Source organism: Micropterus salmoides, unplaced genomic scaffold (assembly GCF_014851395.1).
Source record: "Micropterus salmoides isolate LMB-PRFRI ecotype aquatic unplaced genomic scaffold, ASM1485139v1 Ms_hic_scaffold_2, whole genome shotgun sequence".
In the NCBI taxonomy this organism is placed as follows: domain Eukaryota; kingdom Metazoa; phylum Chordata; class Actinopteri; order Centrarchiformes; family Centrarchidae; genus Micropterus; species Micropterus salmoides.
The window spans coordinates 24198318-24224461 of record NW_024041150.1 but is presented as its reverse complement, the minus strand read 5'-3'; the positions used below and the strand labels follow the sequence as shown (position 1 = coordinate 24224461).

At 40.8% G+C, this 26144-nt stretch overlaps 2 protein-coding genes across 4 annotated transcripts in view; one reads left to right on the top strand and one right to left on the bottom strand.

The window, feature by feature from the left end:
- LOC119912576 (zeta-sarcoglycan-like) overlaps positions 1–18109 on the bottom strand; it is a 40263-nt gene extending 22154 nt beyond the window's left edge. The window contains exons 1-4 of one of the 3 annotated variants that reach the window (XM_038731829.1): positions 17780–18104; positions 9861–9926; positions 9220–9414; positions 2807–2908 (exon numbers count right to left, since the gene is read on the bottom strand). In XM_038731829.1, coding sequence (XP_038587757.1) covers positions 2807–2908; positions 9220–9276 — 159 coding nt within the window. In that variant the 5' untranslated portion in view covers positions 9277–9414; positions 9861–9926; positions 17780–18104. Of the gene's footprint in view, positions 1–2806; positions 2909–9219; positions 9415–9860; positions 9927–17779 lie in introns of all 3 variants that reach the window. The other 2 variants (XM_038731827.1, XM_038731828.1) reach the window with 2 other exon arrangements.
- A 2567-nt stretch (positions 18110–20676) lies between these two features.
- On the top strand, positions 20677–22929 carry LOC119912578 (dynactin subunit 6-like). The gene is made up of 7 exons (XM_038731830.1): positions 20677–20785; positions 21057–21121; positions 21225–21330; positions 21419–21507; positions 21782–21829; positions 22229–22371; positions 22455–22929. The coding sequence occupies exons 1-7, from the start codon at positions 20751–20753 to the stop codon at positions 22551–22553; spliced, it is 585 nt and encodes a 194-aa protein (XP_038587758.1). The 5' UTR covers positions 20677–20750; the 3' UTR covers positions 22554–22929.
- Positions 22930–26144: the final 3215 nt, after the last annotated feature.

The window sequence follows — 26144 nt, the reverse complement described above, 5'->3', positions numbered from 1 at the left end:
TTTGCAGTTTTAGCCCCTCCATGCCACGCACACAGAAAATGTATGAAAAGATATTCAGATAGTAAATATATGAATAAATAAATAATTTTGCTCATTTTAGATTGTATTTTATTTAATTAAAGCTGTTATACAGCAACTTTGTGTTACGACAGCATTAAACAATGATGCTCACTGGAGTTTAATGGAAAATGGGAAAATAGAAAAACATGTTAGTTAAACCACTATTAGTTGGGGTTTTTTAACCACTTGCTGCAACACAATGTTGACATGTTATTACCTTATTAAATGTATATGGGATAACTTATAACAGTGTATTTACATATCCAGCAGATACAGAGCAACATTCATTTGGAGTCCTGTTTCTGGCCACTTGGCAATTGTAAATCAATTGTTCACTCCTCTTATTTTGGTCCTGACCAAGTCCTGAGGGAAATATCTGGCTCTTTAGCTGCTAAATGTCCAATTATGTTTACCAGCTAGTTGATAGCTTGGGTCTCCAGCGTGCAGGGGGATTTGTCCAGTGTTTTGCCTGAAAACAGCTTCCTGATGCGGCTGCTGGAAACAAAGCCAATGAGGGTGATGAACCAAAGCTGTAAAAGGTGTGGGCTGTAAAACCAAACAATGAGCTCAAATATGCTAAACCTCTGTAGGGTTGAGGGGAACTGGGTTCGTCACAACAAGCGACCCCTTTCACATACATATAGTAATTTGATCCATTGTTATTATACATTTTCTTGATTAGGGCATCATTAAGTATCAATATCAAGTATAATTTGGGTATAATTGGTTATTAAACGTGGGTATTGTATTGCCAATAGTATAGAAAAATTTCAAGTAATGCTCCATGATCATGACAACAACTAAGACATATGAAGGGAAATTTGTTTTAAATACAATTATAATGAGGTCAGAATCAAAAATTTGGACATTAATATAACAGGATTTCACCATTTGACTTTATTACTTTGTTGTTTTTTAAATTTTGGGATATTTACATTTATTATGTATTTATTACATGTGTCACATTGTTTTCAAGCTTAAAGCCTTGGATTGTTTTTGGCTTTGTGTCTTTTGCTACCCTGCCTTTTTATTGTGTATGTTTGTTGACGTGGGTGGTGAAATGCTGCACACAACCGCCCCTTGCGGCGATAAAGTTGTATTGAGTTGAAAATACAACATTATTGCCAAATATCAATACAAAATTGATCTGTAATACAGAATTATGACAGCAAATAGATTATATGCGTCATAAGAACAGAATGCCTGTGCAGATAAAGTGTGGCCTGCAGGACGGAAAACAAACTCCTTATTTTTACACTCTGTTATAGTATCTGCAAAACTCCACAGAATACATTTGTTGTATGTGAGTTTTTTTGTATGTGCAAAGTTACCGGCTCTCATTTCACAACATGCTACTGAGAGCGCTGACTTAAGGGGCTACTTAGCCTGTAATTTGCTGCCAGCTATCCGAGTTCCTGCCAAAAACACTGAGGGAGCCATTTCCACTTGGTATTCACAGATTATAGCTTCATTGATGAAGACTCGAAGCACTGATTGATCCATGAGAAGTAATCCTAAAGTTCGACAGCAGCTTGGGCTCTGGGAACACATAAAAAATAATCACAGTATATTTAACTTTAAGATATATGTGGTGCACTACAGAGGTCACTGCTGTTTGTGGTAATGGCTTATTGATCAATGTTGGTTATCTGACAGAAGAACAGCACTGTGCACTGTGGTGTAAACTCATTGGATAACCATAATCCTCGCTCTCGCAGTGCTTGACATATTTCCTCAGGTGAGAAATATCGAGTGACCCACAGAGATTTTTGTCCTGCAAATATCTCTGGTGCCGGCAGATAAGGGGGCCACTGCACAGCACGTCTGTAAAACAAGACAGTAAAAATGTCTGCAGGTGGTATTGCAACAGGGAAAGAAATATTGGCTTTGTCCAGTGTTCGGCCTGGCCTTGAGGTGTTTGCTATTTCTAACAATGCAACGCTGTTATATTTGAATCAACATTCAGCTGCGACTACAACATCAAAGCGCGAGAGTGGGCAATTTCAAGTTGTTTCCCCAATCTGCTGTGGCAAATTGTACCCACTATCGAGGCACTTCCTCCATTGACGGCCCTCAAAAACCAAATTTGCATGGAACCCCAGCTTCCAGTGCTTGAAATTACTTTGTGCACCATGCCTAATCACTGAAAAAGGGGATGATCCAACTGAGCGTCTGCTATTCGTGTGGGAGAAGGAAATTTGGATCAACTTTGCACTGGAGCTGTGTTGGTTAATCTACTAAACATCAAAGAGGAGAAACGGGAGGGAGGAAGTGGAAGAGGGGAATTTATCGTGTGGGCTTGATTGGAAATCCAGCAGGGGGACTCTGGTCCCTCTGTAATCGTCTGTAATCTCCTGTAGGGTTGTATGTGGCCTGAGAGGAGCCGAGAGGCAGCCTATTACCCATCTCCTGCCGATGGGAGGCCCTGATAGTGCACTGTTGGAGGATGACAGGAAATGAGGAGGAGGAGGAGAGAGAGAAAGAGTGTAATCTCTCCCATCCAGGCACAAAAATAAGGTAACATCAAAGAATTGTCAAGTCAGAGGGAAGTTGGCCTTTGTTGTTAATGAATAGATCATAACTTCCTCAACACTGGGAGATCAATACCAGCTTCTCTGCTGCTTTGGAGAGCTTTTCACGTGCGTTTCAGTCGATGGTAGTTATTCCTAGTTCATCAGTGCTACAGAGTATTGATCAAAAGGAAAGCTTTAGTTCTTGAGGGGAGAGAGCAAAGGGAGCAACTTACCCTTCTGGACTGGATCTCATTCACGTAGAGAGGCAGGAGGAACTCAGAGATTCCCTCCAGGCGAATCCCATCCTGATTCAACTGAAGTTTTCCCATTCCATCCTGAAATACAACCATGATCATCAGTGATGTTGTGATGAGCAGTGCCGATTTTCCTGGTTTGAGTCAATAAAATTATAGCTTCCCAAATGCATGAAAAAAATGGAATCCTGCTGTCACTGAACTGCATTAGGGAAGAGCAAAATCTGATGCTTGCCAGACGGGCCGGTTCGACAGGCAGCGGAGCTGAGTGACAGGGAAGAAGTTAGGACATGACACCGGAGGTGACAATGCCACAGACACTCAGTGGTGTCAGGGTGACAGGCTGCATGCAGTGGGAGGCTGACTGAGGAGAACCAGGCTAATGTGGCAGCTGCGGATGTGAATGTTGAGGAGACTCATAAAAATGACAAAAGAAGACGGTCACTCACATTTACATGAGTTGGCTTAGCGCTGATGTACACATTAATATAGTTATTAGTGGTGGTGATAGTAGTTGTAGTAATTAAAAATTTTTTTTCCCCACAATAGCATAATAATGGAGGCCAGAGCTCTCTAAAAGCAGTGAGCATATAAACAAAAGGGACTAAATGTAGGAATGCACTGATTCCATCTGTCAGTTAGATTTCAGAGCCAATCCACGTTAAACAGTTTTCTCATCAATGTCATCATAAATCTCAGTGTTTCCACAGTCAGTTGTTTTAGCTCTGTCAGGCCGCCGACTCCATTTGTGGTGCTACCTCGAGGTGGGGTATCAGAAGTGATATTGGGAAAGAAAGAGTTGATAAAATCCTGATTAAATCCACCTTGCGCAAGCCAGCCTTAAAAAGGACTATACCAGAATGTTTTCAGTCTTTTAGTTCCTTAACAACAAATATCTGAATGCAGGCTGTAGTTTTAGATTTTTGGACAAATGTTTCCTAACATTGCTTTTCATTATGGATGGATGCAGAGAATGACCTCATAATTTTAATGTAACTGACAAAAGTTAATGCAGGCTTCAGTTCACTGCAATGAATTGCACAACTCAAGCAAGTGTTAAGAGTCTACTTTATTTTCATATTGTAGACATGAATGGAAGGCAATGGCTGCCTGGACAGCAGGAAAAATAAATGCAAATTTGTAAAAAAAAAAAACAAAAAAAAACACAAAACAGCAGCATGGTTTCTAGTTCTGATTTGTAGCATATGGGACACAACTTGCGTTAGCGGGGTCCTTTAATGACTTATGAGCAGAGTTTTCCCCAAATTGTAGTCTGGAAACCTGGCTCACTCTGCTAGGTGTTTTTTGGCACTCTGCACTCGTGAACAACGTCAGTACATCTTTCTCACAGCAGACGTTTTGGCACGTCATAGCAGGAAAAGTGTAACATGTAATTGATAACATTTAAACGACTGCATTCCATTTACATGAGCTATTTTATAATAATGGCTCACTGAGACACTTCATGGAACTGAGCCACTGTTAACAAAAAAAAAAAAAAATGTTTCGCTTGTATTGTATATAATAAAAAATTATATTTAAATCTCTCACAAAATGAGCACTAGAAACTTTCTGGAAAATTACACATCTTTAGTGCGTGTATGTGTAACTAAAAAACCCAACAAGTAAGTCACCACAAATTTTCAACCTTCCCGCGTAAGGTCCTGTTAAATCAGGCTGCCTTTCTTTTAAAAGCTAATAGCCTGCGTTTACATTTCAGATTGATCCCTCACTTTTTAAAAAAATGAAGCATGATTCTGCAAACTTCCACATATTATTCACCTCACATTTATATTATACAGAACCTAATTTGGGTGGTAGATTATTCGGTACAATGTGGACAAGGTTTTTTAAAAGTGTTTGACAGCAGCTTCGTGAAGATGTGTGTGAACAGATGGTCCATGAGGAATGTGTCTGAAGGAGTCCATAGTGCTAGCAGCGCAAATGGATGCAGATACTGAATTATAGAGGTGGAGTACAGCGAGGAGAGCTCCATCATACATGGTAGAGAGCCAGGACTGGGCACAGACAGGAGGACAAAGGACTGGAGGAGGTGGGTTGGGCTGCGTGGAGCTCTTTGTGTGTCAGCAGCTAGACGTTAAAAGTCACTACTGTGCCGAAGCAGAAGCAATGTGGTGGGTGTGAAGAGTTCAGTACAAGCTGCAAGTCAGTCAGACGAGTAGGTGTGAGGCAGGACAAACAGGAGGGCGTTACAACAGTCCAGTCGTGACGCACTGAAGGCCGGGATGAGTTCCTCAGCACCAGTGAAAGACAGAAACCAACAGATACAGACGATGTTTCTCAAGTGGAAAAAAAACGACAGCTGGAAGGGAGGTTTGGAAGAAAGGTGTAGAAACAAAGACAACACCCGAGGTTACCCCGTTGTGCTTAACGAGCAGGCAGACATGCTGCTGATGATGCGGCTCTACCTTTTCGCAGGTGGGCTGTGTAAGTCTACTGCTACATTTTGATCCAGTGCAGACCAGCAGCCTGTTGCACCAGCAATACTTAAGTTCTACCTTAAGTTAGGGTGCAAAGTCCACACTAAACAATTTGGTTGCACCAACGAGACGTAAGGTGCATCTTAGCTACACTGGCGTAAAGTCCATACTAATCAAAACAGTGTCGCAGAAAATGACGTTTATGCATCCCGTAGCCAATCAGTCAACAGCACTATTCCTAACAGAGTTTATTACAGTTTTGTCATCTGTTTGTCTCTCACTCTTTCAACGTTTGCAATACTGAAGAGGCTAACGGCTAAAAATAGCAACAAACCAACAAAAAGGGACCTATACAAGGAAATAATTATGATTAGGTGATAACTATGAAACCTTAATCTACAGCTAGTCTCAGTGACATCGAGTGGTAAAACCGTTAACTACAACATAGACGTAATTTAACGGTGCCCGTAACGAACGGTAAAGTATAACGGGCAGATGAAATTGTATTATAACTTATATATGCGTAGGAGCCATTATGCCCCTCATATTTCAAAATCTATGTTTTGCCCCCCCCCCCCTTCCTCTGGTGATTTCAGAGTTGGCTAGGCGAGAAGCTTTACTATGAGTGGCTAGTCAATCAATCACTCCACATCAGACATAATTAAACTGTTGAAACACGGGAAAAAAATTGCGTAAGTTAGGCCTATAGAAAACATCCGACAACGCAAAAGGAGATGCTGAAAAGTTAAGGGAGAAAAAATACGAGTTTGCTGAAGGCAGCTAAGTGCCTCAATATTACAGACTTTTCTTCTGTGCTGCTGTTATTACAACCTACCTGAAGACAGCAGTGAGGGCACCTGCAGCAGGGTGGGGAGTAACTTGTTACAAGTAACGCAAATTTGCCAAAATAAATAAATAAAAATAAGTCATTGCCTTTTCACGTTCCTTTATTATTTATATTTTTACTCTTTAATCCAATATTTTCTTTGGGCTAGTAATCTACTCTTAATTTCGCTACATTTTCAATTCATAAACTTCATAACTTAACCAGTCTGTGATCTGCATTTTGCTTCATTAACCGAAATGAGCTGTGATCCAGGCTGTGTGCGCTCGGTTACGCAGAAGAGCCCGGTATAATTTGCTCCTCCTGATCCCAGTCTCCCCACCTTTCAAAACGATGCACCATGACAACCACTTGACTATTTTATGGAGGACTTTACACCTATTAAGGACTAGGTGTAAGATTTAAGTTGTAACTTATGTCTACGTTGGACGTATTTCAGCTGGTGCAACCCTTAAAACGTTAGCACATAAAACTTAAGTTAGAAATTACGTTCAAACTAGGCTAAGTTTGAACTTACACATAGTTGGTGCAACCCAGTACAGATCTTTCAGACCAGTGATGAAGTCAAGAAGGAATGAGTCACATACCAGCGAGAATTAGCAGTGGAGGTAGCACTTAATATGCATTCCATGTTTATTAATGCTGCCAAAAACAAGTATGTGGTCACGATTACTTTTTGCAATATCTCTCAAAAACACATTTCCATAAATTTTTAAAAGGACAACTATATATATTTGTACTCTGATGACTTAGATTTCTCTTAAAGGTCTTTCTTAAAGCCATACATATGAAAGAGACGAATTTAAAGCGGACCTTCACTGATGTGACACAGTTTACTGGTTATGGGGGCTACTATTCAGCCTGTAAAAAAACTGTTGTGTTACGTCTTTTGTGGCTCTGGAGGAACTTTCTAAAGTCTGAGAAAATAACCCTGGGGACTTTTAATTAATTAATTGATAATTCACACAATGTTGGCAGAATGAGACGATCACGAATAACAACCCTTATTCTGACTTGGGAGGGTTCATTGATTATTCCAAGGAGGTTAGCCCTTGTGCTAACCTTGTAGCCACACCAGATAAGTAGCCTAAATAAGCCACTTCTGTTGTGCTATGTATTTGTAGAAGTTCATTACCAAGTGAAACCAGCTACACACAAACAATGTATAGCTATATAGTGTTAATATAAGATTTTATTTTGATGCCAGCAGTGGTGGCACTAAAATTAATTCTGATTTGGGTGCATGTACTGCCAGTCTGTAGTTCTTCTCACCCAGCAGATATCATCTGTGTCAGAAATCCCAGATAATGCCGACTTATTTGGTGGAAGCTCACATGAACGTACTTTTCCCTACTTGGTTGCTCGTAATTAGTTAAATTACGATGTGAAAGAGGCAATTTACCGGACCGGGAGGGTCTAACAATAACATAACAAAAGATGCTATTAGTTGCAGTGTGGTAGGTGTAGGATCCAGCATTTGTGAAGCTTGACCAATAATCAGGAGTTAATGGTTGGTGTATCTCAAACGCTGTAGCTTCAACTTCAGCTTTTTTTAGTGGCAAGCTTTGAACTAGGAAACAATGCTCTCATGCCATCAAAACTGACTAATACCAATACAACGGGGTGTAGCTTGGCACGTGCTTTCTTATTGAGTCCTGAGAGATGGGGAGCAGCGAAGCACATTTTCTGGAGCGACATCAACAGCCCTGATAAGGTCTTTTACTCATGACACAGACTGATGGGAGGCAAAGGAGTATAGAGGAGTGATAGCAATAGTCAGGGGACACATCCGTCACAGAGGGGGGATGCTGCCATCGCAGGTTTGTTGACAAAATGGTAAATTGTGTGCATTGTCCCTGGAAATGTCACAGGTGCTCCCCTTATGTGCCTGGTTGGTTTTCGTATGAGATTAACACATTTCGTGTCAGCCGGTTCCGCTGCCAAGTCTTTTCTAATTCTTTATCAAATCCAGATAAGACAAAAGCACACAGCAGGAGAGATGGTGCCACATTTCAAATGGGCCTGCATGATGAAAATTCTCACACTAAAGGCTTTATATTGAGGTCAAAAGAAAGAAGTACAGTAAAATCGCTAGTTAGTTGACAAACTCTCCCTTAATCTCTGAGACAGAACACCATGCAACGTAACAGAGTGACATTGTCATTATTTATGTCCCAGCATTGAGACTAAATGCTCTACGTTGTCTGTAATTTTACCTCATTTTCATCATTCTGTTTATATTTTCTGAGAACACAGTATAAGGCTGATTGTTTTTCTCTATTAACATTTCATTTGATATCAAGTCCTGCTGTGCACTGAATGCCAAATACGTACATTACCAAATTTCTAAGCTTATGATTACATTTTAATAAATGTTAAGTCTGGTAAAGTCTATAAGACTTTAGTAGGAATTACCAAACTGATCATTAAGTTTCCCCGTAATAAGTAAGTCTCTTTAAAAATTGTACAAAAAAAAAAGTGTTGAAAAATGAATCACAATTTTGATAATTGGCTGACTGATATGAAGCAAAAATGCCAATTACAAGCTCCAGCCTCTCAAACGTTTGTTTCATAGTAAACTAATCTAAACTATCAGTTATTTTGATAATCGATTAATTGCTTTGGAGTTCTTTTTTTTTTTTTTTTAAAGAAAAAAAAACATCCAAATTCTCTGATTCCAGCTTCTCAAACGTGAATATTTCCAGATGTTTTTTTGTGGAAAAAAACCCCAAGACATTTGAGGACGGGAAACACTGATCAACATTTTCCACCATTTCCTGCACCTAACGACTAATCAATTAACCGAGGAAATAACTGACAGATTAATCGATAATGAAAATAATTGTTAGTTGCAGCCCTATATTTAATAGACAAAAACAGTTAATCATTTAATTGAAAAATAATGAAGAACTTACATGATAACGTTGCTCCAATAAAGGGCTGAAAAAGTAATTGCAGCCCTTTATTGGAGCTTTTTCCAGGAGTTATGAAGAACATCATGTCTTTCATAAACTGGGTAGAACAACTGTTGGCTCACTTCAATTCACTAGAAGTTATTAAACATTATTAAATACAAGTTATTTTGGACGATGGCATGCTGTACTCACCGCTGAGAAATTCATGACCTTCATGATCCAGACAGTGAGGGCCAGGTTAACTATCATGGTGACCAGCAGCAGCAGGAGGAAGAAATACAGGCATCTTTTCCTCCAGCCGTACAGGCCCACCGGGTACACGGCATCACAGCCCGGTCGCTGGAGGTGCAGAGATTGGGATGCGAGGATAAACTGCTCCTGGGTAATCTGGAAAAAAAAACAAACAAACAAACAAAAAAAACACACACACACAAAAACACACAAACCACACACAGAGGAGCCTTTATGTTAGCTGGCTATCAAGAATATATCCACTCCACTGAGGCTATCATACATTGTAAGTGGTTATTACCTTGCAAGCAGCACTAAAATGACTCTGGGCTAAAAGGCATGGCTGTGTAATTCTGCAGTTTTTGAAAAAGTGGTGCTACTACATAAAGAACAGAAAAGGTGAGAGCAAGGCATGAATTCAAGCTGGGGTATTACAACAGCCTGAAACATACATGCTTAGTAATTAAATGGAGTGAGAGAGGGATATTTAGATCTGTAATACACTTGGAAGTGTTTTTTAAATATTTTGAATTAAGGGCTGCAAAATGTTTCTGGGAAAAATTACTATTTTCCATTGTTTGTAACTTTTTGTAATGACATACCTGTGCACGCTGGCCTTACACACTTCCAGAAATTGAACCAGTAGAGTAATTCATCAAGCTCTGAGCCTAAAAGACAAGGTCATTTGGGTGACTTTATTTTATTAAAGGAGATACTGCATCAGTGTGCCCACTCTGAAAATAGTCCCAAAAGGTGGTGTGTTTCATTTCACTGCCTGAAAGGGGAATCATCACTCAAGATTCATCGATTACAAGTTAGCGATCACTTGTGGGAATAACTGGCCCAGAAGTGGCAAAGCTCTTAAATGGCATATTTACACTTCAGTCCATAAGCAGAACTCTGCACCCACATCTAGATGCTACTAATGAACTAATCACAGTTCCACTCCCGAGAAACAAGGTCCTTGACATTTCTGCTTGTTTTTCTGCACTTTACAATGAAAATACATTTGTGTGGATTTAATAACATGTCACAGCTTTGATTACAAAGCTAATTATGTGTTGACATTTTGTCAAACCGGATGCCTGTGCTCACAAAGAGAGTCACCTTGAGTGACAGCTTCCTGCAGGCGACTTGTTTACTGCTCCCCTCTGGCTGAGATCTTTTTAATGTTACTGCCCATCAACATTTCGCAGGGTGAAATTTCACACGCCACGTGCACCAAGCAGCCTAAGTGAGCTACGTCTGGCGGAAGATGTGAAACTGATGGAGACGGTTGTCACACAGGCCGTCAGCGCATGGATATCTCTAAAGCCCAGTCCTCACATATGAAATTTCCTATTATGTACAAACTACCGGCTGCTTTTCTTCCTCCCAACAAATAAAAACAGGAGGTGGATTATGAGACAAAGGAGGAATTTAGTGCCAGAGAAATGTTCTCCACTCTTGCCGAGTAGCTGAGTGCCTGCCAGCCGCTGAGAAGCTGCTACATGAGAGCTCTGATCTGAGATCAGAGAGGATGATGTCTGTCAAGTGCGGCCGTCCAGGAAAGAAGCGAGCAGTTGCTGTTCTCCAGCCGATCGTGACCGTGGGCTGACAGTGTGAAACTTCCCATCACAGGGTGCGAGGCAGGCTGAGCTCTGGACTGCCCTCTTCAGCTGCTTCTGCTGCTGGGATGAATTCTTGCTGGGGCGGCCTGCCATCCCACTCCCTTGCATAGATAATGAGTAAAGCAAAGCATCTGCTCGTACAAACCAAGATAAAATGTCCAGCAGCAGCAGCGAGTTTTATTTTTATGGTGTCCAATTATTGCCAAAGACGTTCCTCATACTTCCAAACGAGCAACTACTAATTTATCATGCTGATATAAAAAGCTTCATTGCATGAAAAATCTATAAGTGACACACGTGTGCACAGTTTTCCCCAGGAGTGTAATGCATGCATAAAAGTCAGAATCCATGCTTTACACTCAGCATGTCATTAGCAAAGGACACTAATTGCAGATTTCATATTGTAGGTTTTCCTGAGAGGCTCTTAACCTTGGCAGAGCAAGCTAAGACTCTTTAGCTCACTAAGCTAAAGACCTTTTTCCAAGAGGAACTAAATTACATGGCTGAGGCGTAAACAGTGGCGGGAACTGAATCCTGCCTTTACCTCGTCGGTTCTGCTGTGGCTGCCCTGAACTAGCTTATAGGAGGAGCGACGCCAAGCAAGCATCTGTTTTAACAAGAGGGACACAGAATCTCAGCCTGTGATGGTACTTATTGTTGTTGCAATAAATCAATAGCTCTTACAAGGGCGAGCAGTTGATGCATTTCAGTGATTATGTGGTGTGGCTGGTAAAAGGCTGGTGCCAGAAATAGGCACACGTCCTTCAGGCCGTCCAGGAATTCATTGAAGCGTCTGCATTTTCAGACTTTTAGACCTTAGTGGCTGCAACTCTCGGTCATTTTCATTATCAATTTCTCTGCCGATCCATTGATAATGAAAAGAATTACAACAATCACTGTAAATATTACAACCTCCGTAAAAGAATGAAATCAAAACTCAACCATTTTACTGGCCTAATGTGTGATATTTCAGTTGCTTCAAATTTTTACAAAGCCACCAATATGTAATGTCTGTGTCTGTGCACTGAAGCCTATATTTCCAGTTCTTTCCCTTCATTGACACAGTTTCCTTGGAAGGGCATGAATGATCTCTAAACCAGAACAATAACAACCTGGTGGCAACGCACGTCAAACATGGAATCTAACAAGAGCCTTTCCGCAGCCTTACTGCAGCCTCACAACTTAATCCACTCTGTAAGTGACTGTTTCCTTGGATGAGCAGTTTAGGTCACGTCTGCCAGCGGTGGCAGATGTCTCACAAATGGATGTTGCGACTTTGCTGCAAATACAAATGGCCCACATCGCTGGCCTAGAAATGTCAGTGATTCCAATTTAACCAGTGATGCAGTTGAGGGACAAGAGCACTATACGAGAGGTGCTTACACAAAGGCTGAATATCAACTCTCAACGTTGGAAGATGTCTTAAACAGCGTTCAGTAAAAAACCCATACTGAGTTGCTACACATCATTGTCTAACATCCCTACTCCTTACCAGGAATCTAAGACGCTCAAAACATTCAAATCAAGTTTAAACCCAGTCTCTTAGCCTACAGCCGTGCCCCTGCTGGACAGATACAGTCTATTTTCAATCCACTGTTGCTAAGGGGAAAACTTCAGCACTTGTAATTTCTATGGCAACCCACTGTTCCCAACGCTAGTGGATCCTGTGATTTCTTTGCAAGAGTTTTAATGCATATATTACCCTGGCCGAGTCATGCCTTCTAAAGCTCGGTTATTCACACAGCGAATGGAGGAGTGCATAGTGGCTGGCGTTTTGTCAATTGTCAGTCATTTCAGCATGCCGGTCACAGCTGACTCTCACGAACACTCTTGGACCAGACCGAGCGAGACGTCCGACTGCAGCGTGGGGCCAGAAAAACAACTTTAAGGCTTGTAAGAGGCAAAATACTGATTAGAAAAGCAAGCTGTGCAGGCACGTCACACTATGCTGAATCAGCTTAACAAGGTCTCACAATTAACACTTTGTATGGGAAAAGCACTGTCAAGTGAGTGTAAAATGACTCTCCACATAGAGGGCATCACCACTGCAAAGTTATACAAATAATAATTTTGCACTTTTAATGTAGCAACTAGAGAAACAGGCCTGATACTAGTTAGAAAATAGGAGCAGCGGTCTGTTAAAGGTCACTGCAGGGACAGACGGACACATGGAGTTGGAAAATATAATATAACTGTATGTGGCTGGACAATATGTATAAATCTCTTACCTACCTTAACATACTCATGTTGCAATTTTCAGTAAACTGTGAGAATCCCATATACATATCCCATAACAGCCAATGACATCTCAACCCGGAAATTCATCAAACCAGTGCAGTTACTAATTATATTATCTGATCTTATTCTATTGGCGCTGCAACCAATTTACAGACATGGTCAGACTAATTTGGACAAACACATTTTTTGACAGTTATTGTCGTCCAGCACAGCGCTCCCCAAACCAGGGTTGGGACCCCCACAATGAGTCACGAGACAAACCTAAGGGGTCACATGATGATTAGTACGGTAAGATATAAGAAAAAGGGTTATGTTGAATCGGTAAAATGCAGACAGGTTTACCTCTCCCAAAATAGCTCAAACAGTCCAGGAGGAGTAAAATGTTCTTCAACTAAACTGCTTACCACTCACATACATAAAGCACCCTGTGGCGAGAGGTCACAGTCTGCTTCCTATTAACGGGACCAAAGACTGGGGGCCATGAATCCAGTTCAAACACCGAAGTCGCCTCTGTCACCTGTTTTCTGTGTCTGGGATGCTTGCTGCCAACTGCAGGTGCTCCATCTTACAAAATTACTACATGTCCTTTAATATGTCTTTACACACCAAATAATGAATTTTTTTTCCCTTTACTCTTTCTTTAGCCAAAGGAAGCAGTAAAAACACAAAACACGCTGAAAGAAAGAATTGAACAGAGCTAGTGTTTCGCACTCCAGTGGCTGAAAACAACAAATCAAGCTTAAATAATGTAGACTAACTGTAGGACTGGACGATTTCACCTAAAATCAAAATCAGGATTACCGGTAATTGAACATTTCTCCTCGATTACTGAACGATTATTTTGTTTTTGAATTTTGTCCCCCCCTCACATTTCACTGACAAAGTTTATATGCTCAACTATTAAAGCTGGGTTTATTTACTATTCACAGATTTCACAAATCCATTACCTAAATGTTAATTAATAAGGTAATGTTGAGTGCACATTACAGAGACATGGTTCCCCTATTTTCGGCGCATCGCCACAGCTGAATTATGACCTGCTACTACACTTTCACTCAGTTATTTAATATCAATGTGGAACAAATGGTTTTCACCCGCACACTGTGTGAGCAGGGTAAATCACGCTTTGCTAGCTTCTTCTTCTCCTTCATCAAAGGACATCTATGTGACAGGTCTTTTTTTATTGCAGTGCAATGTGTTTGCGTAGCGAGTGAGTGGAGGAGCGAATGAGAGAGAGCAACAAAGTGACGCTGAAAGCAGCAAGTAATAAGTTGTCAGTCTGGCAGAGTGGGGCACAATGTGTCTGTTAATAAAAAGTCTGTCTGTTGTTTCCACAACTGCTGGAAAGCGGTTAGCACTGGCTAACATCTCCCTGTGCTTCATTCTCCGGTCTGAAGGCTGAGCAGGACTGGACGGGGCGGAGTCACGTGACTGCACACACGGTGTTTTAAGGGGAAAGCACATGAACACACACACACACACACACACACGGCCTACCTCAAATAATCGAAACAACCGACATGGAGAAATTACGTCGGTTAGGGGTCTGAATTTCGGTTTCGATTACTTTTCAATTAACTGTCCAGCCCTACATAACAACGTGAATATGCGCACAATTAGGAATCTGGGACTAAAAGGTTCAACGCTCAAGCTTCCCATCACAGAACGTCTGAAGTCTCTCTCTCCACACTGCGACCATTGTTTCCAATCCAACAATTCTTCTGTCTGCAATCCTTGCAAGCCATGTTTAGGCACGGTCGTGCAGCTCCATCTATGATTAAATTATCAAAATAGGTTCTAGTATGCTTGAGAGAAATGTCAACAGATTATCACAAATGGATCTGAAATCTATGGATGGATTTACCGCCTACAGTCCTGATTAGGCTACATGTAGGTTCTCTACATAGGTGGTTAGAGGTTCAGTGTGTAAGATTTAGTGGCATCTAGTGGTGAGGGTTGTGAATTGCAACCAACTGTCCAGTCTACCACGGCCCCCTACCCTCTCAAAGAGCATAGGACAGCTACGGTGGCTGACGCGGCACAAAAGGTGTCTCTTCTGAGACAGCAGAGAGTGGCCAGTTAAGAAGTGAGGTTTATTTAGGTATACTTATCAAGAAATCATATTTTCTTAATTATTCAGTAAAACCACATGTTATTGTGACTTGGCCACTGACAGCCAACATGGAAAATGTGAGCCAAGAGTGGGAAACACCGTCACCGTTTCTGCACCAGTCCATTACAAACCACACATTAGATAAAGTTTATACAAACACTGACAAGGGAAACATGTTACTTCTCTCTGTGATTATGTATCCTGTAGATCATGCGCTGCGCCGCAAAAGTCCTTGTGGATTTGTTGCACGCCCATATTATCATTATATATGCTACTTCATCAATACCTTTCCAGGTTCCTGTCACTTTCTTTTTTGCTGGGGCTCCCACAGAGCTTTGACAACAGACATTACAGCTGGATCCAGCCAAAGCCAGCAATTACCAAGCAGTCCCTTCCCACCGCCAGCACACCTCATCTTCACCAATTAGCGTAGAGGGTGCTATTCTACATGCTGTTTGGATCAAACCGCGACACGCTGCAGAGGCAGCAAAATGCAGCTGAGGAGCACCTAATGAAAGAAAATGAGATGTTATTAATGCTTGATAATGTTAATCAGCAAATCTGCAAACATTCTCTCACTCTGCGTCGCCACAGGAGTCCCACAGGGCCGCCTCAGCTGGAGGTGAGAAAGCATTCGAGACACACTAATGACTGCGTGGCTCGTACTCATCCGTCCTGCGAACGAGCGGTGCACAATCGCCGAGGCAGCAGTGGAGAAAAGGGATCTCGCTACAAGTCTGACATACAGTATTAATGCACCTTATTCATTAAGCCCAATCAAAGAGACAGAGGAGCCTGAATGCACGACTGTTAACTGGGAAAGCCAATTATACTTCTCAAACGTGCAAGATGTAACCACTTCACTTTTGGTTGATGTGACAATCAAGCGTGTGGGTGCTGATGCTGTCAATAGCCGCTCCTCTTGGATGTGAAATCCAATTTTTGTGGCTCCATCATCTCCGGTGGAGTTACAATAGAAGTGGAGCTCATCAACGGATTTTTGCTGTGTGGTTGTCGCTCTTTATGGATTGGTGCCGTGGCAGTGCACTTCTTTCAAACAAAAGCTACAAGGTAACCCCACTGTAAGCGCAACACCGGCAGGGTGGGGGGTGGGGGGGGGGGATCAAAGATCTCCAATAAGTCCGGCACAATGAAAAGGTCACGGCTGTTCAATCAGAGCATGCGAGCCAACAAGGCGGAACATGGCAGAGTGTTTGAAGAGGGGCCTTCAGAGAGAATTTCCTCTAGCTGTTTCACATTGCTCAGCTTTTGATGACACTTTCATGAAAAAATATTTGCACTCGGCAAATCAAAAAAAGTGGACAACAAACACCTGTTGGCATGCCGCACATCTGACCTTTGCATCATTTATTAACGTTTCGAGCTGGTTTTGTTTGTATCTCAAATGTTTGCAGCTCTGTCCCCCCCCACTTCTCTACAGTACACTAGCTTTCCTTGCTAATCCTTAGGCAAATCCTCGGAGAGCCAACAAGGCCATTTTGGACAGCACCCCATAGGCGTCATTTGCATTCATCAGTTGGGGGGGGGGGGGGGCAGATTGATTTGCAGCATTATCAAATTAAACAAATAATAAAGCCACAATGCATCCTAAACAAAGCATGTGTTAATTAGAGAAGATAGTGGATTCTTTTAAATCACCGTCCTGGACTCAAACAGAGCACAGTAAACATGACAAATTAGCTGGAACTTGCAGACTTGTCACTAAAGCGGGAAGTGCTGGATCAGCTCAAGCCAGTGTGAGCAGGAGTGATTTCTTGACTGATAAGCGTGACCCAACCACTACGCCCAGAGCTGTGTGTATGTGTGTGTGTGTGTGTGTATTTTTACGTGTGTGTGTGTGCACCAATGGATGGACTTGAGTGCACAGCCAAACAGTAGCTCTGCTGTGTGGGTTTCTGACACCGAGCTGCTTTTTTTTTTTTTCCCCCTTCTTCTTGCACTGCAGCATGGAGACGAGTTGCACATACTGTACCCAGGGGTTACTGCCTTCCCTGCTAGACTGGAATGATAATGAGAAACCATGCAGGCAGAATATTCATAGGCTGTCACATTACTGTGATTCTTGAAGAGGAGAATGCATATGATATGAGATATAGAGCGAGAGGCAGACATGTGAAGAACTCCAGGTAGGCTTCCTGAGGTGTGTGAGCGCTGGTTAGTGGTTATTCGTCGTCATGTTCCTGTCTGGAAAGAGATGCAACCACTGCAAGAATGTAAACTGACCTGCGAACAGTTTTATTCATCTTTAATTAGGCCTAGCTGGGATTTTGAATGGAACAACTGAAGTGCACCTGTTGCAGAGAGGACTCATGAGAAACTTGAGTTTGGGCTGCTGAATAAAACAACAATATAATACCTAGATAAATAATTCATAACTAGCCTAGTTATAAGTACTCCTGTAAAGCAAGGTTAATAAAACTCACTTTCCCGTTGCATTGTGGGATGTTCATGTCAAACTATTACCCAAAATTACAAACGTGTCTGTTTCAATTAAAATTATAATCAAACACGCACTTTCTTCCCGCCGTTGTTTGCTTACCTTCAGCGTCTCTATGTCGAGAGTTGCCGACTGCTCCATGTTAAAGTCTCATCCGTCAGTTACATATTTCCAAGAAGTTCAAAAAAGGCAAACGCACGAGATTCAGCCCGGCCGCGCGAGCTAGCTGCACTTCTTCACTCCCATTCAGAAAAAAAAATTCATATATCCCATGTATTGGGGGTTTAAGGCATGAGGGATTATTTTTAATCTTACATATTAACTATACTTTCGTGGTATTTTTAAGCCGTACTACGAACCGTAACTGCAGCGCAAACTGGCTCCCGTCTAATTGAGATAGGAGGGCTCAGGTGATCCCGTCCGAGGAGCCGCTAAGACGAGTCGCCCTCCTTCAAAACTCAGCCGCCGGAAAGTCAGATAGAATGAGGAAATATACTTCCGGTCGTGTATTTCAAAATAAAGGTCAAGAAACTGAGCAGAAGGGTCTATTATTTTTCTTCTGGATCGTTGTTGTTTTAAACAGTGGCGGAATGTAATTAAGTATCCTACATTTACTCCCCCACTTTACTTGAGTATTTTCGTTTCATGCTACTGTATACTTTTTGTACAATTTCTCTCCATATTTATTTGACAGTTTTTGTCACCAGTTACTTCGTAGATTAGCCTACTTTTGGTACTTTCAGTATATTCTGATGTTAATACAAAGAATATACTTGAATCTTACTTACTTTTGGACTTTTACTTGAATAGAGTATTTTTACACTGTAGTAATTCCTGCTTTGGGCCTGCACAGTTAACCTACACAGGTGTTTCCATTTATTCTGGCTGATTAGACTTCTGCTCAGGCTGATGCAGGGTGGAGCTACACTGGAATCAGCAGGGGAAGAAGTACTTAGATTACTTAAAGGCACAAAAATCAGACAATAAAGGTACTCATTACAAGTAAAAGGCCTATAGTCGCAGTTTTGCAATATAAGCACAGAAGTAGCCTATTAGCAACAAAATGTACTTTTGCAGGTCCCGTAAGTATTATATTACCACTTTTTCCATTATAATTAATAGATTCAGATTGTAAGAAACATTTTAATGTTATGGTTGACACAGAGCTAATTTTAACAGACTCGAATTCAGTTAACTCCAATCACTTAAAATTCAATCAAAAGAAAAAAATACTTCAGGAATACACAAGTTAAGTAGGCCTACATGTTGTAAACAATAGTCAAGTTTTTCACTTCAGTCAAGTACAGTCTTTACAGTCCCACAAAGTCCCGAGGAACACTTAATATCCAATATAATCAGCAAGAATCCCAGGGGCTATCTGGTGCTCTTTTGTGTGGTCAGATTTCACATCAACAGGTTCGGTATAATGAGACAAGTATTAAAAAAAGATCTTGTCTACCCAGTTGAACAGGATGAAGAAATACATTTAATACAAGACTATACATTGTGTGTCAACACATATTCAAGGCGTGTAGTAAGTGGTACGCTAATTAGGTATTTTCGTTGTCACGTACTGCAAAGTTTACATTTTATTCTGAAATCTGGATATTTGTAATTTCCTGTTTCATCATAGTAACTTCAATTGACTTTACACAATTCAAATCCCATGGTTAAAACAACCATTTCAAACACGAGTGTGCGACCATTAGCAGCAACGCGGGTTACTTTTATTGTCACATCAGAGGAAAACTTCCAGACTGACTGTTATTGACTAATTTTGGTGGCAAAATAGGCTGCTGGTTCATTTGAATCATCATTAAATAAAAATAAACCAATTCTTAGTAACTGTATAGCTGCTACCACGAGAAACTTACAAATTCTTTCTCTGGAGGAATTATAAAGCAGTATGATTTTCCTCCAACAGCACATACTGTAAATGTAACTGGCTTCTTCTACAGCTCTGTCGGTTTTCATTGGTAGTTGATGCACCCTGCAGGCAACATGGCGACAATGCAAAAAGCGAGATAGACCATCAGATCCTAAAGTCCAATGATAAATTTGTGAAAACACAAAATTCTTACATTTTTATGACAGTAGTCGAGATACTGAGAGAAGACCCCAAAAAATGGCTTTTAAAGAAAAACTCAAAAACAAGCAAAACAAGAAACATAACCTGATGTTAAACAATGTAGCTCTGTCATTCACCTTGACACAGAATCCAGTCTGTTCCTCTTGTACACTGTACTCAGATCTTTTATTTGAGTAAAAATAGTAGCCAAGTGAGGTAATGTGGATTAGCATCAAAACAGACTTAAAGTAGGCCTACCAAAAATCTAAGTCCTATTATGCAGAATGGCCCATTTCAGAATCATATATATTAGATTATTGAATTATAGTTATTGATGCATGAATGTGCTCATCACTTTAATATTGCGGCTGGTAAAGGTGGAGCACATTTTAATTACGTTACATACACCAACAATTTATTTGTTAATGATACTGTAGTAATCTTAGTCTGTAAAGTAGTAAAGCTGTCCAATAAATACAGTGGAGAGAAAAGTTCAATATTTCCCTCTGAAATATACTTAGAGATACTTAAGTAAAGTACAAGTACAGTAGCCTACTGAAGTTAATGTAGGTTACTTCCCAGCTCCGCATATTCAAGGCTTGAGATCCAGTTTAATTCTCATTACATTTAACTTCATTTATTTATTTAGATAACTAGTTTAGTAACTGGCAGATCAATATACAGTATATTAACAGAAGACATTTTTGTGGTGCAAAAGAATATAAGATGGAAGAAAATGGGTTGGTAAAACATACAATATATTTTGATCATTTTCGTAGCTTCTGAATATTAAGTATTTGGATCAAGATTTTAAAAAAACAAACAGACAGCGTGGACAGGTTGGGTTATTTTCAACATATCGACACCCGTTTATTCCAGTACAGTAGAGGGCAGCAAAGCGTCAGGCTGGCTTTTTCCAGACAAACGCAATCAACTGCTGAGCGCCGCCAACTATGAACTAGGATTAATAATCTATCATCGATACATTTATTCATCATCGCAAGGATGTCAGACGCCAGGCAAATCACGGCACAGAAAAGGTAGCTGGCTGCATTTGATCGGCCTTAAGCTTTTATATTATGTTATCATGTTGTGAACAATTTTAGGAAGTGTTGTTTCATCTTTTCATAATCCTGTTAGATCACTGATGGTACACCAATAATTATAGGTCGGCTAGACAGTAATTACAGAGATACTTTAATTATCGACATTGTAAATGCCTGTTATTCTGCCTGTGATGTTGCTTTTATTGCAACGGTGCGTCACTTATACTTGAATATTGTGTTATATTATCTCTGTGTGTTCTTGCAGTGCTAAAATTGCAGCTGGAGCTGTTGTGTGTGTGGAGAGTGAAATAAGAGGAGATGTGACCATTGGTGAGAATTTACATTTAACTTCACTTAAGCTCCATTTTAAAATAAAACACAATTATTTATTATTTTTTTAACAAGATGAGACCTTTCTTTTTGATGTTTACAGGTGCTAGAACAGTTGTCCACCCTAAAGCCCGGATCATAGCAGAAGCAGGGCCGATTATCATTGGAGAGGGGAACCTGATAGAGGAGCAGGCACTTATTATTAACAGGTATTGTGTGTATTACAACTTCATTTCCCTATTTGAGCATCACATTTTCACCTTATCTGACGTACAGTATGTGTTTTCCCCCCTGTAGTTATCCAGAGAATATCATGCCAGACACAGAGGGAGTTGAGCCAAAAACCATGACAATTGGGGCCAATAATGTGTTCGAAGTTGGATGTGGTATCCTTTACATGCAAATAACAATATATAAGCATCTTACTGCAAATAGATAATCTATGTCAGCCAATAAGTAAGAAAAAATGGTGCCAGTATATAGTTTGTCCACCAGAGAGCACTGGCAAGTTTATTTCAGCTGTAAAAAGTCCCTCTCAGTGCATATCTCATACTTTTGAAGACATTATATGTTTATATATATGTCAGGCTATAGTTTTCAGTGACTATGAACTGTTTTAAAATGCTAATTCATTTGATATCCTTTACGGTTCTGGTGCAGTCTCTCAAGCTTTGAAAATTGGAGACAACAATGTGATTGAGTCTAAAGGCAAGTACTGTAATCACTTAATTTGTTCCTATTTGGAGTGTGCAACATGGATAAAACCTTCTATTATCTATTATATGTCAGTATCGATATCATGATATAGTTAATCAAATAGAGAATTTGTTTATTGATGAAATAACCAGTCAAGAATGGTTGCTATTGGATAACACAGCTAATTTAATACCCTAATGAAGGTACACCATGACCTCATTGATTTGCAACATTGCGCACTATCATCTAAATTACCCAGAGAAATAAAGGGATGGATACCGATGTAAAGAGTATTGCAAATTTGATCCATTTGTATCATCTGACAGTGAATATCATCATGTTCCCCAACCCTGTTTTCCATATTAATACAGTGTAATAAAAATACACCTTTTTTGCTTCGTTCAATCCCAGCTGATCTTGGGAGAAATGTGATCCTGACCGGTGGATGCATCATTGGCGCGTGCTGCCAGGTCAACACGTGTGAGGTCGTGCTGGAGAACACTGTCGTGTACGGCTCAAACTGCATCAGGCGCGTGCAGAGCGAAAAGCCCCAGGTGAGTCTCCGCCGCTGCTCAGACGTTTTGTCGCCTTTTGTGCACGGACAGACGGAGTCGTTTTCACTTTCTTTGTTTCGCAGCCTCAGACTCTGCAGCTCGACTTCCTCATGAAGATTCTGCCCAACTATCACCACCTGAAGAAGACGGTCAAAGGAAACAGCACACCTGTGAGAAACTGAAGATGGAGCTTGATCCAGAAGAGGTTTTACGTCCTGCAACCCAAAGCCTCTGCACACATGGACACCAGACACTGACGCATTTCCCTCCACTTGCACTTGTCTTACACTTCAGTGTTGTTCCCTAATATCTAGTAGAATACCTCTGACACTGTTACCATCACACACTCTACATTTCATTTCTTCCTGCATATGAAGAATGCCTTCATTCTTCAACATGAAACCATTTATGGTTTTGCACTTTTACTTTCAGATCACTATTTATGATATACTTTGGAATTTCTTGTGCCATCTGTTTGTTAATCAGTTATACTCCTATATTTATAATTGTTCCAATGAAGATATGTAAACATTTCAATAAATAGTCTCTAATAATTAAGCTTGTATTCCTCCAAGTGTTAATTTCATATTTGCCATCATTTTTGACCACAAAGAGGGACTATTGAGCAGCTGTTTGTACACCCATCTGCCTTGCCTGCTCTGAAGGCTTTGTTTTTTCAGGTGATACGACATATCCACTTCAAATAGTACTTATTAATAATATAACTAAAAATATCTACATTATCATGTTTTTGTGCTGTAATAATCAAGTTTATGGGCTGAAAATAGTCATTACAAATGATGTGCAGCATAGACTGCGACTGGGAGCTGCTTTACCATTTAAAAAGTGCAATAACTGAGCAAAGGCGATGCCTGAAAAGATAACTCTGGGTGTGGTAGTCCCCATCTTGGATTCGGTGGGTTGCCAGTCCTGCGCCTTCCCAACAGGGGTTGCCAAATTGGTGCCTGGGGTACAGTGGGAATTTCCACACAATGGCTGGTTTATTGTAATTGACACGGGTGTGGTTGCAACTTACATTTCTACTGCAGCATGGGTCTGAATAATCCCTGGTGACCCCCTACCTCACCTCATGTCTGAGGCCCCTTTGGGTGGCACTCCCATCTGTGCCCCAGCCTCGTGGATTTGGGTGTGGATAGATCACATCTCTGCCTGAAACACCTGACATAAAAAGTTAAAATATCACATTTAACAGTTGCTTCCTTTAAACCCCTGCAGCTCAAGGCTGCTGCTCCTGCTCTTCAGAGTTTAAAGGGGTTTGTGTCGGTGCTCGGTGGGCAGAGCGCTGCACAGTAGAGCAGCTCCCTGTAGGAGGCCCACAGCTGGTGTCGCACACTGCCAATACTCATTTGAACATGTCACAGTGGAGTCCCACGAGGAGTCCACATCAACCAGGGGCTAATTATTTCAGCAGTGGAGAGCAGCCGGGGCCACGTCTAGGCTCCTTTCCGTTCTCACTTCGTCTGTTTTTTCCCCCCGTTACCATCACTTTTATTTTGGGGTGTTGCCAAAGCGTCAGTTTACTTTAATATGACAAGGAAGACAGATGCTGGGCACAGTTGCACGGATGTGCAGAGTGACAAGGACCTCATGGGGGGAGGGCAAGTCTGGCCTTTTAATCTGCAGTGGGTTTTTAGAGAGGCAAAACGGCTATGATGATAGCAACTTATGTCAGGAATTTGAGAGGAAGTTCAAATGTTGTTCTATATTTGGAAGCAGTTATTTATACCTCTTCCTTACTGTACTGTTGTAAAACTGAATTACGCAGCTTCCACTCATCACATCACAACGGTATGTGCTTTTCTTTTCATAGGATTATCTCAAGTCAATATTTGGCCTTTGCTACAATATGCAGTATTCTCTGAAGAATCAATAATATCTTATCATAAACAAAGAGCGAAGCATGAGATTTTACTTTCTAAACAGCATTGGATACTGAAGAGTTTGCTGTAAAAATGTGAGTTAAACACAAATAAACCCACTTTTTTTCCATCATTTAGAAAGTAAAACTATGACTAAAAAAAGAGAGCAATTCTTACTCTTCAGTGGTCTGTTTTTAAGCAGCACATACAGTTCAAGTCTTGGTGTAGTCCGCTGCAGTCAGTCACGGTCAAACAGGCCACCAGTTGGTTTGAGAGGATAAAGGCTTTCTGACAGCTGACCTTTGCATCCAGGTCCACTCCACCTTTGAAAAGTGAAATGTGACCTATAGGCCGCAGTGATTTCCATTGCAATCCCACAGAAATAATTAATTTAATCACAACAGGGACCCCGAAACACTGGATGTCATGCCTTTTCAGCCGGAGCCAGAGGCAATGCAAATGGCAATTGCAACGGGATGGATTGCCATGCCATTTTACACAAACTTTCAAGGCCCCCTTTAAGATTAATTGTAACAACTATGGTGATCCCTTAACTTTTCATGTAGCCCCAACTTAAGCTAAACATTTTTATTTACCTTAAAAATACTTTAGTTTATGAGCATATGCCTGCAAAACTAATGGCACGCTCTTCAACCTCAGCTGCACTTATTTTTGGCGCTAATTAGCAAATGCTAGCTTGGTAACACACTACGCTAAGACGGTGAACATGGTAGCATTGTGACATTGCGAGCATGTTAGCATGCGGATCTTAGCATTTACAGCAAGTACAGCCTCACAGAGCCAACAGTGAGGCTGTAAACGCTTAGTCTTGCAATTGTAACCCAGGTTAAAATCACCTGAACACACCACCAGACACACCCTTGAGTCACATGGTAGTTTCAGTGAACGCTTTCAACCTATCATAGCGCTCGAGCGCGTTTTACAAGCTGAGGTGAGTTTCCCCAATCAGGAGTGTGAGGGGGAAGCCACCGGAGCAGCTGCACTCGTGCCCGCTACCGTGGTCTTTAGAAGCCGACTGGTGCCGCGGTGTGTCAAATATCTGCGGGAATTGGGAATTGAGTACTCCTCAATTTGATTGCTGTATTTTGTTTATTGTTTCTGTGAACTACTGAGTCAACGGAACTAAATTTCCTCAAGTGCACTTAATCAAAACCAACGTTTCTGCAGATTGTAAATATTTTGGGTATTGTTATTGTTGTTTTTTTTTGTCCTTGTTTCCACATAATATATGGTACCAACACCAAATATAATTATCGGCCTCAGTCTCATTATTTGCCTTTTCAACACCTCCTTGAGTCAAAACCTTATCTTCTGTAATCCAACGTATATGCTACACAATCATATGCAGTTTAACAGACAGATGAAAACAATGCGTAAAATAAATAAAGTACACCACACATATATACATATGCATGCATGGAAACAGTATGCACAGATATGTTTGCAAGTGCACATGTATACATAGAGTTACATGCCAACTACAGCTCTATATATTTTTTTCTTTTACTGTAATATCAACATATCACAAAAAGGAATGACATGATAACTTTAAATGGTAACTGCACAAAAACTTGACAATGCAATTACATGATGTAAAAAAAAGAATTAAAAACAAGAAAAGTTACAAATCAGAATAATATTGACAATAGAAGACACTGGGCATGACAAAGACCTCTCGGACCAGGTTTTAGTTTAACCTTTTATTGGTTCCACTGAACAACAAAAGAGAAGATATACTTTTATGTACTTCCCTTTGACCTGCTTTTAGACGTTTTAGAACCACTCAACAGCATTCAAAGACATACTTAGCGTGGTCTCTGCTCAACCCTTCCTCTGCCCGCTGAACCATGAAAGCTTATAGTACAGTCTAAT